A 20,046-nucleotide genomic window follows, 5' to 3' on the forward strand; every position below is an offset into this window, starting at 1 on the left:
TATTTTGCTTTCTCCCTTAGCCCTTTCCTGAATAAAATAGAGTTAGGGCAGATGTGTTAACATCTTCCATTTTGACTAGAGTTCTGGCATTTTTCTTTAACTTTCAACCATTTGCATTCTAGCATTTTCATGCTGTGTTACACAGGACATAAATATTTATGTGTACTATAATTTCACTGTGGATTGCATTAGTCATCAGTATAATAAACCTCTTTGCCTCCCCCCCCACAAAGACATTATGTATGCCTGATGCTATGTGACTGGGAAATAAGTCTGGAGGCATAGTTTAGGGTCAAATTGCCATACTAAGTATTTTGAAATTTTTCCTATAAACAAATTTCTCTACTTCAAATATTTTTTGAGTACTCATGATTTTTAATATTTGCAGGTAGTCCCTATATTATTTTTGCTTACTATTCTTCCTTAAATAGGCTTTTGTAAACACAAATTTACACCAACAGGAAATTTTAATATTACTTCCATAAGTGAAAACCAATATTTTTCTACTATAAATTCAGATAAAAGCATAATTATTGAAGACTAATAAAAAAATATCACCTAAAATCATCTCAGGTAATATAAATGGTTCCCATCTAAAACTTTTGGAAGTATTCCTCAAAGTAAAAACAGCTAAACAATGGTTTAAGGAAATGAATGGCAGTAGTATTTCAGTAAGGAATATCAGAGTAAAGTGAAGGATATTAAGGAACATAAAAACCAATTAGGAAGCTATTGCAGTATCCAGTCCAGATATGAGACTCCAGAGTATTGTCTGGCCAGGTGTTCTGGCATGTGCCTGTAATCCCAGCTTTTTGGGAGGCTGAGGCAGGAGGATTATGAGTTCAAAACCAGCCTCAGCAATTTAGTGAAACCCTAAGCAATTCAGTGAGACCCTGTCTCTAAATAAAATATTTTAAAAAAAAAAAAAAGGGCTGGGGATGTGGCTCAGTGGCTAAGCACCCCTGGGTTCAAACCCTGGTACCGGGGAAAAAAGAGTAGTATCTGATTGAATGATGGACCTAAAGTTTCTAGCTTAGAAAATTAGGTAGATAATAATTCCAATAACAGATTTAGAACATCAAAGAGGAGCAAGTTTGGAAAAACGGGCTCTACTTTTGATGTGAGGTCATGGTACTCCCGTCACCTCCAGGTAGTGAAGTCTGGTGTGTGGAAATATAGATGTAAAAGCTCAGAACAAGTTGGGGTAGAAGAATAGATTGTAGAATTGTGTGTATAGGGGAGTTTAAAATCACTGTAGTTGTGAGAGAGTGGGAATGAGTAAAGCTGAAGAGAAAGGGCCAAGGACAAAATTCAGGCTCCATTCCAGGCACAGTGACACACGCCTGTAATCCCAACGGCTAAAGAGCTGAGGCAGGAGGATCAAAAGTTCAAAGCCAGCTTCAGCAATTTACTGAGGCACCAAAGCAACTTAGACCTTGTCTCAAAAATAAAAAGGGTTAGGGATGTGGCTTATTAGTTAAGCACCCCTGGGTACAATCCCCAGTACCAAGGAGGAAAAAAAATCAAACTCCTTAAATGTCTAGAGAAGGGGAGGCAGAATGCCTTTCCCCTGCAGTGCAATTTTATTTTTACCACTCCCAAAATACTCAGAATTCTTTTTTAATGTGTAAATGAATGGAGCCATTTTAGAGCTTCTCTGATACATGGGTCTCAAGAAAGAGTCGTTCTGGCTCACTAGACAAAAATCTATTTAATTGTATAAAATTATACATATAAAATACATAGAAAGCTTTAGAAGACAACTAAAATCTTTGACAACAAAAATGGACAGATAAGGAAACAATTTTTTCTCAAATTCTTTGGGGTTTGGGGGTATTTGATAAAAAGAATAAATCTAGGAAGTACAAGGACAATTCTTCCCAAAACTCACACCCTTAACACTTCTTCCCAGAGAAAGGAGCACAGGAGAAACTGGAGGGTTTATGATTGGGGGGGGTTATAAATATAAATAAAACCAGATATACCTATTATTTAATGTAGGAGCTCTACTCCAATATTACATGTGTTTCATGGAATATAAAGATGGGGCTTAGAGAATCAAGGAAGCCACTTTCAGGCACTAATAAAATTGTAGCTGGATTCTTTATCTCTGATTCCATATGTACTGGTCACCAAGATGATTCCAAAAGCAGGAAATCTGCCTATCATCTTGTTACCTAATCCAAAGAGCAAAGTTTCCTAATCTACTTTTAAAAGCAAATTCTGTATAAATAAAAAGTTCAAATGCAGAAGCATTAAACTTCCCAAACTCAGTTTGGAAAGTGCACTGAACAATAATATATAAAGGAGACCACAGAAGCAAGGGGGGAAATCTATCTCAGCACATATAATTTTCCAAAAGGAGAATGCTCTTTCTATACTCTAGATCACTTCTTACTTTACCCAAGAAAGAGCTGGAGAGAAGAGCCATATTAAAACACAAATAGCTGATCATTGATTCTCTTTCCCCTCTTGCAGACGCCTAAGTTTTCAATTAGGAAGTACCAAAATGCCAAAGGCTTATATCTTATTTTCCTAATCAACTCATGTTCTAATGATCAATGTGGAGGAAAAGGAAAAGAAAGAAATAAGAATCTAAGGTACATACATCCAAGGCAGTAAACAGTACCAATTTGGTGGTAGGGAGAGAAATCTGGCCCTCACTTACCAAATGGAACAGATATTACTTTTAAAGAGCAAAATAATGTGGATGGTGGCCGGGATAGAAGTTTACTTTCTACCAGTCTCTGCAGGTAGAAGGTTTAAGGTTTAACTAAGCTAGGCAAGCAGGGGAGAAGTGAAAAGGGAATACTGAATGATAACCAGCCTAACCCCTTACCCCCATCCTACTATATAGAGTATTTCTAGAAATCTGGACTTCCAAAATCATATAGATAGAGATTGCTTCCAAGCAAATTAGGAAGTAACCCCATGAATTGTGTTTATAATTCCTCTTGTATTGATGGGCAATTTCTCAGGAATGATTTAAAAATAATAAACCAGATTTTCACTCCTTTCTGAATAATAGGGTAGGGAACCCTCAAAACAAAGGGTTAGTAGAGACAAAGAAAGGAGTAAGGTAGTGGTGGGGACGGGAGAGGTACCAAGCAGATCCAGCTCAAGATAAACCAAAGCCAAAGATTTCTTACTCATACCCTGTTTGAGACCAAAAAAAAAAAGCAAGAATGAGGATGAGGGTGGGGTACATAGGTATACCCGTTATTTTAAAGGGAGACATGAACACTTGATCATATTGTGTTATTGAAATGACTATACAGAATTAATCTGGAAGTGTACAAGCTCCAAAGACAGCCTGCTCTTTCTCAAAGAGTGAATGGAGAGGTTTTAAAATGGAGAGGTCCCCAAACCTGGAAGTTAGAAAAGAGATCTCCTAGCAAATGGGAATCCAGGTGTGGTTTATACATATATATATATATATCTATATTTTAAAGTATAAAATTGAGTAAGCATGTACAGAAATCATCCTAAGTCTTAGAGAGGAGACATACAAAAAAGGTCCAGGAAAGGAGAGGGAGTATGAAGGTAGATGCCTAGCAGTTGGAAGAATGCATATTGCCCAACTGCCCAGCAGCCAGCATGAGAATATCTTTCTTCTCCTTGTGGAAGCGCAGCTCCTTGCCTGCCAGCCGGGCTTCATCCAATTCCCGTTCAGTGGAGGCCAGCTCTCTAGAAAGTGCCCCTGGCACACTCTGCTCCCGGCTCACCCAGTCCAAGGCCATTTGGTGGCGAATATCATCATCTAGGGCTCGGTGCGAATAATGAGCCAACACCTCCTGGTTGGAGAGAGGAACTGAAGATCACTGAGAAGACAAAGGTTCATATCATACCATACCACACAGACCCAGCTGGGACTAGGTACTCTTAGCTTTGGAGTCCTCACTGAAGCAGCACCTAAGGCCCTCCAGGGAGGTTCTTAAGGAAAACTTCCTGGTGGAGTGAAGTGAAGAGGGCACTGAAGGCTTTCAGTGTTCACCACCCGTACCCACAGGCTTGCTTCCCTTTACCACGGCAGCAGACCCTGTCCCTCTCACTCAGGAGATCTCTTACCTGCCGAGAGCACTGTCTTTCCCTCATGGCCTTAAGGCTGCCATTCCAGTGCAACAATTGAAACACTGTCATTAGCTCCTGGGGGAAGAAGACATGTAGTACCAGGACAGTGATTTAAAAAAAAATTTTTCCTTTAAAATTTTTTTTCTTAGTTGTTGATAGGTCTTTATTTTATTTATTTATACATGGTGCTGAGAATCTAACCCAGTACCTCACACATGCCAGGCAAGTGCGCTACTGCTGAGTCACAATCTCAGCTCAGGACAGTGACTCTTATGTTGGTAGAATCACATGGAAATTTCTTTACAAAATATATTTGTGGAAGCATCTCTAATCACCAACTCTGATATATCCCTGGGGGAAGGAAGTATTTATATTTTGAAAAAAATTCTACTTCCTTTTCCTTCTTTTTTAAAAAGTCTGATTGTAGTAGAGATTAGTAGGAGGCATTATGTGTACATTAGCAGGCTGACCATGTTATTAGAGCCAGGGAAGTAGTGGAATAGTACCTGGAACTCCAACATTGACTTGCCCTTGTTGGATTCTAACATAAATCGGAAGGCACCAATGCCTGTATTTGGGTTGTCAGCTTCCTCCCTGTTGCCCTGGTAACAGAGGAAAAGAAAAGACAAATAGATTTCCAATTGGAATTATCATCTTCAGCAGCACTATCCAACAAAAAAACATGAGCCACATATTTAATTTTAGATTTCACAGTTGCCACATTATAGTAAAAAATTTTTTTAGTTGTAGATGGACAGGATACCTTTATTTATTTATTTTTATGTGGTGCTGAGGCTCGAACCCAGGGCCTCATGCGTGCTAGGCGAGTACTCTACCACTGAGCCAGAACCCCAGCCTCTGTTTTACATTTTTTGAACCAAGTTTTTGAAACATATTTTATACTTAAAATACATCTCAATTCTTACCCAGAGGTACTTTACCATTGAATTACATCCCAGTCCTTTTATTTTTAAAAATTATTCCCAACACATTAAATTGAAGACTTTAACTAGAAGGGAAAATGTAATCTTTAAAATTAGGCTTTAGTGGGGCTGGGATTGTGGCTCAGTGGTAGAGAGCTTGCCTAGCATGTGTGAGGCACTGGGTTCAATTCTCAGCACCACTTATAAATAAATAAAATAAAAACCATTGACAACTAAAAAATATTTTTAAAAAAGATTGAAAACTTAGAAAAAAATTAGGCTTTAGTACTCTGAAGCAAGTAACTATTTTATTTGTGCCAGTAATTGTTCTCTGTGACACCTTATTCAGTGCTTACCAAACTTTTCCATGACATGGCACATATGAAATAATCCTTATCTATATAGCTAACTGAGTATACAGAAGAGGTTGCTGGCAAGCACAGTGACTTCAAACTGAGGAGTCCATCCATCCCAGGCATTGCCCAGTCTCCTGAGAGCTGAGGGGTTCAAAATCATGGCATACCTGTAATCAATCTGGAATATATCAGACCAGATGGAATTACAAGGGTACACCAACACACTTGGCTCCCCTGACTCCTTAACTCCTCACCTCCCAAAATGGCGTCTTACTATTGCCAGGATAGCCTCCAACTCCTGGGCTCAAGTTATCCTCCTGCCTCAGCATCCCTAGTAGCTGGGACTACAAGCATGCATACCATGACCAGCTGTAGATATGATGACGTTCTTTTTTTTCTTTTGCACCAAGAATTGAACTCAGGGGCACTTGGCCACTGAGCCACATCCCCAGCCCTGTTTTTAAAATTTTATTTAGAAACAGGGTCTCACTGAGATGCTTAGTGCCTCACCATTGCTGAGGCTGGCTTTGAACTCGCAATCCTCCTGTCTCAGTTTCCCAAACTGCTGGGATTACAGGTATGTGCCCCTCACACCCAGCGATGATGATGTTCTTGATTCATGGAATCAACCAGTCATGAAATCTGCCCTACTTGTAGACTTCCTGTCATTTTAGATAATGAATTTCCTTTCTTTGCTAATTTCCTTAATTTGATGTGGGATTTTCTGTTACTTGCATTTAAACTGATAACGTGCTAAGTGCTTAAATATCTCTTTTATCCATTAACCTTATGTGTCATGTGTGATTTTTAACCTATTTGGTAGATGAGGAAACAGACTTGATGAGATAACTCGATCAAAGTTATATAGCTGGTAGAACTATAATTTCAATACAGTAAATTCAGAGCCTATATGCTAGTGCACATCCTGCTTTCTATAATCCAAACAAATATTTTATTTTATAATACCATTAGATGAAGAGTGGCAAATGCACTTTCCTGATTTTGAACTGACTGATTTTAAATGATTTTATTAGTCAGGTAGTGGTCAAGTCACTCAGGATGCTGAGGCAGGAAGATCCCAAGTTCAAGGCCATCCACAGCAATTTAGCAAAACCCTAAGCAGTTTAGAGAGACCCTGTTGCAAAGTAAAAATAAAAAGGGATGGGGATGTAGCTCAGGGGTAGAGCACCCCTGGGTTCAATTCCCACTATCAAAACTGTAAGAAAATAAAATAAAATTGTTATTCTCTAAGGATGCTGTTGATTAGGATAAAGAATAATGGGAGGAAAACAGATAGGTTCTAAGTAACAGAGGAAAGACAAATTGTGATTTACAGTGGTCAACAACTAATCTATAAAACTGATAAATAAAGCAGTTTAGCGTTATGTAATTATACCTTAACTAAATGTGAACAGAATAGAAACAGGGAATCAGTCTGACTTTTTCACCCTGTTGGTGGTCTGTAGGGAGGAAAGAAGAAAGCAGTGTTCTTTCCCAGGAGGCACCCCTCAGCTAGGTCTACCTGTATCCTAATCGTGGTGCTACCCCTTACTTCACTTCTGTGGTTTAGACTTTTCATCTGTTAAACAGGGGTAATAATAATACTTCTAGGGTTATTGTAATGATCAAATGAGATAAAGTACATAAAAATCCCTTATATTGGTCCCTGTTATTTATGATTATTATCACATCACCATGATAATTTGAAAGAACAAATGTTCTTTTTTAAAATATTTTTTAGTTGTCAATGGACCTTTATTTTATTTATTTATTTATATGCAGCGCTGAGTATCAACCCAATACCTCACACATGCTACGCAAACGCTCTATCAGTGAGCCACACCCCTAGCCCCTAGATGTTCTTTTTAAAGAAAGTAGATAATTTGGGGTTGGGGCTGTGACTCAGTGGTAGAACACTCGCCTAGTGTATGTGTGAGGCCTTAGGTTCGATCCTCAGCACCACATAAACATAAAGAAATAAAATAAAGGTTTGTGTCCAACTATCACTAAAAAAAAAAAAAGAAGAAGAAGAAGAGAAAAGGAAGTAGATAATTCTCCTGTTCCTAAAAGGGAAAATGATAAAACATTGTCTAAAAAAAGGGGTTCTTTTTAAAAATATATTTTTATTAGGGCTGTGTGGGGAGCCATTCTCACACGTGACTGGGCGACTCCTGGTTTGGGTCTGAGGTGCTCTGGCTGTGTCAGAGCTTTCCCGGCCTCTCCTGATGAGAGAACCTGTTCTTGTGGGGGTGTGACTGACCCTGACCTTGGAGTGCAGGCCCCCCTTCAACCTTCATTGGATGGAATTCTCCCCTGAGTTTCTTGCTCCCCAATAAAAGGCTACTCCCTGGCGTGCTCGCTCTCTCTCTCTCCTGCTAGCCCTGAGTAATCCTTGCTGCCCTGCCTGGGCGGTTAGAGGTGGGAACCAGAGAGGGGAGCCGTCTTGGACCTGGTCGTAAAAAAAGGTAACTGAGTCTGTGTGTTTTATTTCCATCTCTGCTAGCTAACTTTTATGCCAAGAACCTCATTAATGAAACCATTGCGCTGGCCGCATGGTGGAGGGCTGGGGTTGTGGTTTAGCGGTAGTGCACTTGCCTGGTTTGTGTGAGGCACTGGGTTCAATTCTCAGCACCACATATAAATAAAAAAAATAAAGGTCTATCAAAAACAAAAAAAAATATCTTTATTGAACCCAGTACCTCACATAAGCTAGGCAAGCGCTCTACCACTGAGCCACAACCCCAGCCCCCCAAAAAAGGGGTTCTTTTTCTTTTATCAGTATTTTTTTGTTTATTTATTTTTAACTCTATTTATTTATATTTTATGTGGTGCTGAGGTTTGAACCCAGGGCCTCACATGTGCTAGGCAAGCGCTCTACCACTGAGCCCCAGCCCCAGCCCTATAAAGGGGTTCTTTATTAATAAGTTGAAGTAATGGAGGAGGGAAACAAGTACAATAAATGCAGTCATATGGGATAGAACAGCTCTCACACACTTCCTCTTGCCCTGTAATACCTGGTACCACCTCACCAGCAAGAAAGCCACCTCCAGATGAATCCCCTCATCCTTGGACCAAAATCATGAGTCAAAATAAATGTTCTTTTCTGTATAACTTAAAAAAAAAAAAAAGGTCTTGGGGTGGAGCTTAGTGATAGAACACTTGCTTAGCATGTGTAAAGCCATGGTTCCATCCCCAGCACCACAAAAAAATGTAGGGGAAGGGGTATACCTCAGTGATACAGTGCTTGCCTAGCAGACACTCGGTTCAATCCCTAGCACCGCAAAAAAAAAAAAAAAAAATCCTCTTTTTTTTAGTAAAAAATTATAAGTGACTAGGGTTTTAAATCAAAATTATGAAAAACAAAATTCAGGCTCAATTTTCATTTATTAAGGAGCTCTAGAATACCATAAATCTTCAATTAAATGTTTCTAGACACCAAAAAGATACAATGAGACTACACAACAACAACAAAAAAACATATATAAACATAGGTATGAAATTAGGGACAGAGATATAAGGAGTGCATGACATACAAAAAATTAACAGATAATCAGCAGAACAGAGATGTAGACAGAAAACAAGGAACCAGTCAGTTTTCCCATCCCCTATCTCCTTCCTTCCAGTTCCAGGTACTTACATTGAAAGATGCCAGGGCCTCAGAGACACTCTTCTCAATGAACTCATCAGTAATTCTTCGGGAAGGATGTTCATTAAACACAGAGTTCATTAATGCAATCTTTGCAGCACTCCTCCTGGCCTCTGCTTTTGTGGGGCAAAACTAGGCAGGGAAGAGAAAGTGAGAATATGTGTACATGTGTACTTGAGAGAGAGGAAGAAACAGTGGGAGGGAGACACTTAAGACAGAGAACAAAGTGGACACTCTTTAGATAAATCACTCGTGTTCAACACACTTTACAAAGTTCTTATTATAAAATGATTTCGATGTTTGGAAACAGACTTTTGACTCAACATCCTGAAGTCATTAAAGAACTGGAGAGGACCCCAGCTCATAGAAAAGTGAATCAGACTAGTAAGGCCGCTGAAGTCAGCACATGACCACTAGACTTGAAAAATGCTCTGTTTAAACTGCCAACAGAATTGATGACTCAAAAGTCAGATTCTGGCCCGCTTATTAGAAATCTGTATCTTGTTCTCTGGACAAGCAAGATTTCTGGATCCCTCTAGATAATCCCCGATTAGAACAAAGCTGTTTGTAGGCTGCTTCTGCAGAGAAGGCCTCTTGCCTCTATCAGGCACCTAGCTGGGATTCATGGATTTCACTTTCAGCTATGAACAGGCATTTCCCCCAATAATGTAATGAACCAAAGGACTTATCCCAGAAGAGGTCTGAGTAAATTTAGCCTTCTTCCCCCCATAGGAAGCAAGGAGAAGAGAGGTGGCTAGGAAAGGAAAGCAAGAAAAACTTAAAAATTAACTCATGTTTTTGTATTATTTCTAACAGGTTATCATAGGGAAATCCATTTTCAAAAGTCTTCACTCTTTCAACTTCAGATTTCTGGCTACCATAGTATTCCTTTATAATTCATCTTTGCTGGCTGCTTCAAAGACCTCTGTGCCCTTTGTCATTTATGTTTTAAGATTAGAAGAGGGACAGTTAATGTTGCAGTTTTAAAAATTAGACCAGGATATGTTCAGTACTTTGCCACCCATATTATCATTAAATTTCTAACTTCCTTTAGCTGACAGTTCTCTCTGAAACAATATATGGAGCTTCACACATTAATCCTAAGTCTTTTGGCTTCTTTAGTTTTTCTGTTTCTAGTTTTCTATTTCTAATCTGCTGCCCACTCCACTCATTAGTGCTTTTTCTGAAAAAGTTATCTGTGAAGAAAACCACCAGGAAAAATTTCACCTACCAAAGTGGATATAAAATATGTAAGCTAAAAAAAATCCAAGATGGATAATTCTACTCTTTTAGAAAATAACAGAAATCAAATCACTATAATTGTTCAATTATGGGCATCATCATAAAATTATTAAATCATTATTTAGCATTGTGATAAGGTGGGAAAGAGGAGGAAAGATATTTTCTCTAATAAGAGAAAGCATAAGCCAGGTGCAGTTGCACATGCCTGTGATCCCCAGCTACTCAGGAGGGTAAGGTAGAGAGGCACAAGTTCAAGGACAGCCTGGGGCAGCTTAGTGAGAGGCTCTGTTTTAAAAAAAAAAGGGGGGGGGTTAAATATGTAGCTCCTGGTAGAGCCTCTGGGTTCAATCCCTAGTACCATAAAAAAATATAAATATTAGTTATCTGGGACATATATTTATTTATCTGAAGTAGCTGAGGTTCTGAGGGAAAAAATTTTTAGTTACCTGATTTGAAATGTTTCTGTTTGAGGCAGGAATTAAGCTGCAGTGGCTCTCATTCAGGCAACAGATTTATCAGGTACCTACTATGTGCTGGGTTCTGAATCTGGTAATGGGAATTCAGTAGTAAATAAGAAAGTAGACTTAGCATGCACAATGTCCTGGGTTTGATCCCTGGCATCACAAACAATGATGACAACAAACAAAAATACCCAGAAAGAAACAACATATCCTGTCTCTTTCATGTTATAGATGGGAAAACTGAGGCCAGAGGGCAATCAAGAGAATGAAAATTCAATCACCTAACTCTTAGATGATGAGGAGCCCCTTACCTCACCATACATAGCCACTCCCCTTTGATCTCTTGGAGAATTCAAACATTGCTTTCTTTTGTAAATACCTGTGAAAACTACTGGGGGTGGGAGGAAAGGGAATGTTGTTCTATATCCTCAGGAAGACACAGCAAGAAGTTGGAATGCAATAATAGACCCAGATCAGAATAAGGGTTGGATGCTGATAGTCTGATATATTCAGTGTTTGTGCAAAATCAAAACTGGTTTGAGAGGCTGGGGTTGTACCTCAGTGGTAGAGCACTTGCCTAGCATGTGTGAGGCACTGGGTTTGATCCTCAGCACCACATATAAATAACTAAAATAAAGGTATTATGTCCATCTATATCTAAAAAATAAATAAATAAATAGGTTTGATTTTTGCAGGCTGAAAGAAAAACATGCTACTAATGTGATTTTGTGATCCAATGAGCTTCAGATGCTTGCCAGAATAATTTTTCCAGATTGGCTTAAATCCTCAACTATGTGATTTCATGCAGAAATGTAATGGCCAAAGTGATAAAGTTCTTATCAGCACCTAAGATTCAGCTTCACCACTGCTGCCTCACAGCTCTTACCTGGAAACTCCCAAAGCTACTTCCCCCAGGTAGGGTGACATAGCAAACATAGGGAGGGCTGCTGGAGGGAACCATCTCGTAAACCACTAGAGCCCCGTTTTTCAAGTCAGCCCCACGGGACTGCTTCATCTGCCAGAATTCCTGAAGCGCCTCCACCACATTCACTATAAAAAAGAAGAAGAAGAAGAAAGAAAAAGAAGTAGTTAAGTTCAGCAACAATCACACCTCTAAGTGGTGCTATACTTCAGTATGGTACCTATAATCTGTACATACACTAAGAGTTCCTTAACTTCCTATCTTTTGCCACTTAAACCCATTTAAATTGGGGCTAGGGATGTAGCTTAGTGGTACAGCACTTGCCCTGGGTTCAATCCCCAGCACTGCAAAACAAACAAGAAAAAAAAAATTTAAATTAATAAACGTAGAATATGATCAAGCTAATTTGTATAGGAAGACCAGATTAAGGGCTGGGGATGTGGCTCAAGCCTGGGTTCGATCCTCAGCACCACATACAAACAAAGATGTTGTGTCTGCCAATAAATAAATATTAAAATTAAAAAAAAAAAGACCAGATTAAGCCTGTCCTCCTCTCCTCCACTCCCCAGATCACACTTTGATTTGTCCTAGATACCAGAAGAAAATAACTTAAAATCAGAGGCATAGTTTCTAAGGTCAGCAGACCATTATCTCTACCTAATGAAGTATAAGTAGATTATTCTACAACTGGTCAGCTGCCCTAGGACAATAATAACCATCACAATAATAAGTGTTAACATTTATTAAACACTGATTGTATGTCAGGCATTTCCCTAAGTTCTTGGCTCATTTAATCCTAACAACCTTATGAGGTACATACTTTTGTTATTCTCATTTTACAGATGAGGGAAATGAGGCATAGTTGGGTTAAATAACTGGCCCAAGGTTATTTAAAAAACTAGAAAGTAGCAGAGTTAAGAGTCAAATTTAGGGAGTCCTGTTTCCACAGTCAATGTCCTTAAACCATTGGGCAATACTACTGCTTAAGGAAATATGGCTATTAGCCATTCTCAAGCTTATGCTTCTAGTGAGCAAACCAATGACCAGATTCCCTTTCCAGCCTGGAATAATATGTGTATACTATGAAACAAAGTGAGGGGACCAATTATCTTCTGAATCTTTAATTGGGTAAAAATTATTTGTGGAGGAACAGTATGTTGGGAAGTACTCCTACAAGGGTCTCTTCTACTCCTTTAAACCTTGCTGAGCATGTCAAGAGTGTAAAGTCCTGACTGCACTTAACTTGGACCATTTCTCAGGACTGTGTTTACACCAATGAACCTTGAGGGATGAGGTAATACCTCCCAAAGAACAATCTTGCCACTGCTTATAATAAAATGGCAGTTCTCCCAAGTTCAGTGTTCCTCTCATGATATAACCTACGGCCTGTGTAGCATCCACCTGAGTCCTCCACATAAGACTCGGGAGACAAGGGGAACTGATGCACCACAATGCTCATGTTACCTGCTGTGCTATGAGTAATAAAGTTCTTTATTTCTGACCCAGAAATCTCTTGACTTCTGCCAACATCCAAGAAACAGTAACTGGCTAACTTATTAGACTGAAGTAGAGTAAAATCAAACTCCAGACCTGACCCTGTATTCCAGATCACTTCCTACAAGTATTTAGTCCACAAATAGGCAGTAAGCACTTTCTCTGTGCCAGACTGTTCTAAACTATAATAAATATTAGAATACATTCTAAAGAGGGAATGTAACATGTACACAGTGTAAATAGGAAAAAAGATGTTAAATAATCTCAAACATACATAAAATTCCAACTGTGATAAGTGCTAGGAGAGGCAGATAGTGGGCAATGTAGGAATATCTGCTCTAGTGAAGAAAGTTATCCTGAAGAGTCGATATCTAAGCTGAGGTGTGAGCAGGAATCCACCAGATAAAAAGTAAAAGAATAGTGCCCTGAGCATAAGAAACAGCACGTCCAAAGGCTGTATGACAGCAGGGAACATGGTAAATGAAGGGACTAAAAGAAGGCCAATGTGGCTACAAAAGAGTGAGGGGAATGGAATGCAAGGTGAGCTTAAAAAGGAGGTAGGAACCAGACCAGGTAGGGCCTTTTAGGCCCCGTCAGAGCACTGGCTTTATCCTAGGGTGAGATGGGAAGCAACTGAAGGATTTTAAACAGGGGAAATGAGATCATTTTACCTTTATAAAACATAATTTTTCCTTTGACTCTAGGGTTCCAAACGTTTCAAATGGCTTCAAGGCCTCATAATAAATTGTCAAATGTGCTCTCCAATATATTGCAATCACTTTCTCACTCTTACAAACAACAAGGACTCACTCATTCTTTCATATTGTGCTAATTCAGGTCTGCCAAGAAGACATCAAAATAGGATAGACATGTAAAAGATTTTCTAGAGAGGAAGTAGGAGAAGGCAGAGAGAGCCTTCAGATCCCAGTGCAGGTCTGACACATATAGAAGAGAGGGAAAGAAGGAGGGTTGGATGTTTCAGACTGCAGGCTGTTCCAAGAAAGGTTTGGTCAAGCCAGTGGGAAGTCCCATATCAAAGGAATCCCACAATCTTAACAAGGTGTGCCTGCATTAATACTCCGGTTATGCTCAGTCACTGTCTGGGAGCCTCGGTACAAATGTGCTGACGGACTTAGAGGGGCAGGAGCCAAGGCTGTCAGTCACGTATGCTCCCTACAGCAGGAGATCTGATCTGCACATTTTCATTAAGCAAGAACTCGAGATTTAATAGGTACCCAGCTCACTGTAGTCATTAGAGATACAAAGAATAACACAATCGCTGCCAGCTAGTGTTCAAAACCTAGTGACCAATAATGTTATCTCACCTGCTCTCAAACTGAAACAAGGACCCCATGTTCTAGCCGGAGTTTGAAAAGCAGAATAAGCTCTACTCTAATACCTTATACTTAACTGACTTTTTTAGAATGTTCATTCTTCTATTAAAAGGCAGCATGGAAAGGAAACATTCTCTTTCCCACCCTTAGTTTTGGCAAGGGCTCTTTACAGGTCACTACTGAAAGCTTATCCATCTTTGTTCTTTCCATTGAGATCTTTTCAGCCCCAGTTCCCTCTTTGAGACAGTTCAGCACAATGCACTGAGTGACAGCTTTCCTGACATGCAAACAACAGGGAGAACAGTGGAATAAAGAAGAAGGGTCCTAGTAAAAAGCATATGTCTATTCTATATCCAGTTAAATCCTTCTCTTCACAGAGTATAGGACTGTTTTTTTTTTTTAATCATCACTCAAATCCATAGGAAATGGGAAGTCTTACTTCAGAAATGTAAGTACGAAATGAGAAACTACACAAAATGGTCAGGAAAAAAAGCAATTAATTGTGATCTGCACTTGAAAATGTTCAGGGAGTGATTTTTAGAGCTGAGACTAAGAAAGGGCAGATGATTTGCTTGAGGTCACACAGATGTAACAGTTGGGGCATGAATCTACTGTCCTTATGCCAATGTTCTTTCCAATTTGGGAATCTTAATCCAGGGTTTGGGATCCTGTTCACAGCTCAACTTCATGGGGTTTATAACCCCCATAAAACCAGTAAGTAATGTGTGCGTGCCTGCATACATACATGTGAGCATTTCTGGGTGTGGGAGTGGTGTCTGTAGTTTTATTTTCTATGAGAAATCATGAATATAATGGTTTACATATGAGTAAAGAAGAGTGAGGGAGGAAACACACACATTGGGCAGACACGATTGTTTTCTGGTTGGCAATGACAGATGGGCTAAAGGGCATCAGAAAGACCAAGACACGAAGAATGTCTATGTCATGACATTTAATGACAACACAAAAGAGAATGATTTGTTTTCTACCTTTAGAAGATGAAATATTAGATGCATGTCTAAGTGGTATGAGAGGTAAAGATCATTTGTCCACCAGAATGGAAACATTAAAACAACACCTGGGGGCTGGGGTTGGGTGTATCTCAGTGGTACAGATGCTTAGCATTCTTGAAACCCTAGGTCCAATCCCCAGCACTCGAAAAACAAAAAGCAACAATGAACTACAGAAAAAATTTTATATTATTATAAAGGGAATAGCTTTAAAATTAATAAGCTTATAATGCACAGTCTCTTTGGAAGGGAGGGATTGTAAAGCAACAGTGACTTCAATAGGGGACTAGGCTAGGCTGAATAATACCTTCTGCCTAGATGAATGTCTAATCCCTGGGACCTGTGAATATCACCTTATGTGACAAAGACTTTGCAACATGTTTAAGTTAAGTAATCTTTGGTGGAGAGATTATCCTAGATTATCGTGTTGGGCCCTAAATGCAATCAAAAGTGTCCTTATAAGAGGGAGCGCAGATTTGGCAAAATACAGAAGAGGAAAGGCATGGAGGCAGAGATTGGAAAGAGAGAGCCACAAGCCAAGGAATGTCAGCAGAAGCTGGAATCGGCAAGGAATGGATTTTCCCTTAAATTTCTGGAGAGAACATCTCCTTGCCCACACCTTGATTTGTGGCTCAGTGATACTGACTTTGGATTTACTACTCACAGAGCTGTGGGCGAATAAACTTCTGTTGTTTTAAGCAGCAAAATTTGTGAGAATTTGTTACAGCAGCTGTAAGAAACTAATATTGGGATTAATCTAACATTTCTAAAAACTGGAAATATTCAGACCAATCAGTGTAATTCAATCACTTGTAGAAAAACCTGTAGTGAGGAAAAGGAAAGATTAAACAGAAAATATTACATAGGATTCATTTAGTCAGAGCAGTAGAGTAGGTGGGCAAAATCTCCAATTACATAGCCCTATTGTAATATAATGGGAGAGCAATAATTCCAAAACAAGAGGCTTGCAGATGCAAATATAACAGTTATAAAGCAAGGAAAGTAACTTGCTCAATCATGCCAGTTTAGGGATTGCCAGATGTTAAACATGAGAGAAGATCTACATGTCATGTGGAAAAAAGGGGAGAGAAACATGGTAATGTGAACAATGCCCATCATATTTTTCAAAGCATTTCCAAATGCACAGTAATAGCAATCACTCATTGAGTACTATGTGCTGCATGCTTTAAATTCATGTTTTCATTTAATCCACACAAAACTATCAAAATAGGTATGATAACATCCATTTCACTAAAAGCAAACAAGGAAAAGGCCGGAAGTAGCAGAACAGGGTTTAGAAAAAATATTCATTTGTTTACAAAGCCAACCCTTTTTATTGTACTATCCTGCTTTATTATACCATTAATCCTCATATGATCTGTGAAGCAGACTGTGAACTCCATCAAGAGGACTAAATATCTGCCTTGTTCACCACTGCATCTGGTAATCAATAAATATTTGTTAAATGAATAAACAAAATAGATGAGGCATAGAGAGATTAAGCATTTTCTCCAAGCTGCACAGACATTATTTGGCAGGGCCAGGTTCTCTGATCCCAAATTCTCTCTCTATATATATATACACTTTAAACTGATTAAGATCCAACAGAAGGGCTGGGGTTGTGGCTCAGGTGTAGAGCACTTGCCTAGCACGTGGGAGGCAATAGTTTCGATCTTCAGCACCACATAAAAAGAAAGAAAAGAAAAGAAAGGAAAGGAAAGGAAAGGAAAAAATATATATATACACATAAAAGATCCAACAGCCAACAGAACTATGCGTGTCTCTCAGGCAGGTGAGGGGCACGGGGAGATAAAGGACAAATAGGTAAAATAAGAGAAGAGCTTTTTTGCTTAAATGCTGGGATCCAATATGAGTGGAAAATGAATCTAAAGACTGAACTGAAAAGGATGAATTTGGAGTAGACAGGAAGAAGATGAAGGATGTGGATTGAAGATGATGTGCAAGGCATTGTTGGATCAGAAAATGATTTGGACAGAGACCAAAGTAAATTGTTTTCAGGGGAATAGAGCCATCCCCCAATTACCATGCCATCAGTCACACGGGTATGTGGGTACATGCCAATGACAGCTTCGCCTATTAATCGGAGCAGAATAAGTGGTTCCATGTGGTGAAGGACTTCTGAGCCAAATCGGCAGAGATTCTGCTTGCCTAAAGCTGAACTATCTGCCAAACTCTCGTAAAGAACTGGCTGGACACCCAGACTGGAAATGGGTAACTCGAGAATAATGAGGACTGTAATGGGAGGTGGGAGAGTGGAGGAGAGAATCACCACAGAGTGATCGCTCTTTGTCAGCACAATCTCTTTGTTCCCTCATCCTTTCTGAGGAAATTAAGGTTTTATAAGACACCCAGTTTGGAAGCCAAACCAGAGGCTTTCCACGTAACATAGACAAGGAGAAAGGGTACACTCCTCTATGATTTTAATGAACACCAATAAGTTTCCCAGAGGAAGAATTCAGATTTAGGTTGATCACTCCTGGCTATTCCTATGCCCAGAGGCAAAGACTGTCCCTTGGTCTTGACTTAAAGAGACCTGAAGCAACAGGATAATGGCTGAGGGCCATCCCACCACATAGCCTTGTTAAGCCTACGAATTAAACTAGAAAAATAACTGTATTGACTCTTGATGAATTTCAGAATCACATCTCGCAAAGTACCTGCTCCATGGTAGGAGTACAAATTGTATGAAAAATGAAGAGAAACTAATAGTAAATTAATGATTAGGCACATACAGCAAACTGGATCTGAAAATCTGTTTTCATTGGACTCTCTGGGTTTACAACATCAGGATTTAAAAGTGGGAGAGTCACGGTCTTAAGGAAATATGAATCAATGAATTTGAGATGATAATAATAATTAAAAGTACCCATTATATTTTCAGTTGCAATTTCTCAATCCACATCATAACCCCTGAGAAAGGTGAAGCTCAGTGTGATTGTTTCTTTCCCCAAAGACAGAGCTAGCAAGTGACAGAAGTCTCTGAAGCCTGTACACATACGTGTTCTTTTCACTATACTCTCTCAAAAAAAGCAAAAACAAAAACCTCATTATTATCTATAGAGAAAGCTCTGCAAATTTTCTCTGTATCAAACTAGAAAGTTAAAGACATAGTTACTTCTGGATCAAACAAGACTTGGCCAAGCAGAAGAAGTGATGTCTTGAAAATTTCAGACTTAAATTCTGAATCCCACACCAGTCATATATTCCTTGTTACTTAAACTATAAATTTGGAACTAGAACTCAGACAAGAAACTCTACACTAGTTAAACAAAAACAACAAAGAAAATCCTCACATTCCCCTTCCTAGAAATTAGGCATCTTTAAGCTGAAGATTTCTAACCGAAATAGGGTTTCTACCTGGCTCATTTCCACAGAATTTAGCATTCAGAGAGCCAAGGCCTGGGATTTATCCTCAGTTCCTGGGCAAGGGCCAGGAAAGCAGAGCCAGACAGACAGAGGCCAGAGTTCTGAGACTCCATACTAAAAAGACAAAAGTGAGCTACTAAGTCACAGGAAGCTGGCATGGGCTCAACGGTATGGATCCAGATTTAAAGGCCCAATTACTTTGACTTGTGAAGGCACTAACTCCCCAGCAAATCAGAAGTTGCACTGGAGATTTCAGAGTGAAGTAAGTAAGTAAAAAATTAAAAAGTCAAAGCTCAGGAGATGGAGTCACTTAGCAGGGCGGTCCAGGAATCACTGCCATCAGAAAGACTGAAAGGGCATACAGATGAGAAGTAGCTCAGAGCTGAGATCAAGGATGGGATCCCACACAAGGAAGCCTGAGTCTCTAGCTTTGATGTTTACTAGCTGATGTTTACTAGTTAAAACATCAAGCAAGCTCAGAAAGAATTCCATTCCGGACAGAAAAGGCGAGGGGAAAGAGGACTCTCTGGGAATAGGGGACCGACAAGGTATCATAATTCCACGGAGGGCCTGAGTGTGTGCGAGTGTGTGGAGCCCGAGGGAAGGAAAGGCGTGGGAGGGCCGTGGGAGCCAGGCTCCCGGGAGAGGGCGTCCGCCGAGCGCGCTCGGACTCACCGCGGCCGTAGCCCTGCGTGTGCTTGGCGAAGCTCCTCACCACGGCCTCCACCGCCTCGCGCAGCACAGCCGGGCTGCCGGCGGCGCCGGGCGGCAGGGGCATCCCGGGGGCCCCGGACAGGAGGAGCGGCGGCGGGGGCGGTGCAGGGGGCGGTGGGGCCGGCGGGGGGCCAGCTGGGGGTGTGGCGGCGGTGGCCGCAGCCCCAGTCACCCCGGGGCGCAGCGCTCGAAGAGTCCCCCTTCCGCTGGTGCCCACTCCGGGCTGCAGTCGTTGTGCTCGCATCGTCTCCATCCCGACGGCCAGCGGAGGAGGGCCCGGAGCCTGCCAGCCTGGCGAGCTAACGGTCCCAGCCACCCCAGCCAGCGAGCGCCGGGGCCGGGGCGGGGCCGGGGCCGGGGCGGGGCCGGGGCCCAGCTGTCAGTCAAGTGGAGGCGGGGAAAAGCCGCGTCCCGTGCCAATCACCAGCGAGAGGGAGGGAGGGGGCGGGCTCTCAGTCCACCAGAAGCAAATCACTGAGGAAGTTG

General features: G+C 40.5%; 1 protein-coding gene across 2 annotated transcripts; it reads right to left on the bottom strand.

Annotated features, from left to right (window-relative positions):
- Nucleotides 1-1,692: 1,692 nt before the first annotated feature.
- Nucleotides 1,693-19,886, bottom strand: Lix1l (limb and CNS expressed 1 like). 2 transcript variants are annotated; one of them, XM_076861891.1, is made up of 6 exons: nt 19,522-19,886; nt 11,586-11,749; nt 8,988-9,128; nt 4,578-4,673; nt 4,069-4,146; nt 1,693-3,791 (listed from the first exon to the last, which is right to left on the bottom strand). In XM_076861891.1, the coding sequence occupies exons 1-6, from the start codon at nt 19,811-19,813 to the stop codon at nt 3,552-3,554; spliced, it is 1,011 nt and encodes a 336-aa protein (XP_076718006.1). In that variant the 5' UTR covers nt 19,814-19,886; the 3' UTR covers nt 1,693-3,551. The 2 variants fall into 2 exon arrangements, with proteins under 2 accessions (XP_076718006.1, XP_076718005.1); XM_076861890.1 differs by having other exon boundaries at nt 1,693-3,794.
- Between the last annotated feature and the right edge of the window lie 160 nt (nt 19,887-20,046).

The sequence above is a fragment of the Callospermophilus lateralis genome, chromosome 7 (assembly GCF_048772815.1).
Source record: "Callospermophilus lateralis isolate mCalLat2 chromosome 7, mCalLat2.hap1, whole genome shotgun sequence".
NCBI lineage: Eukaryota > Metazoa > Chordata > Mammalia > Rodentia > Sciuridae > Callospermophilus > Callospermophilus lateralis.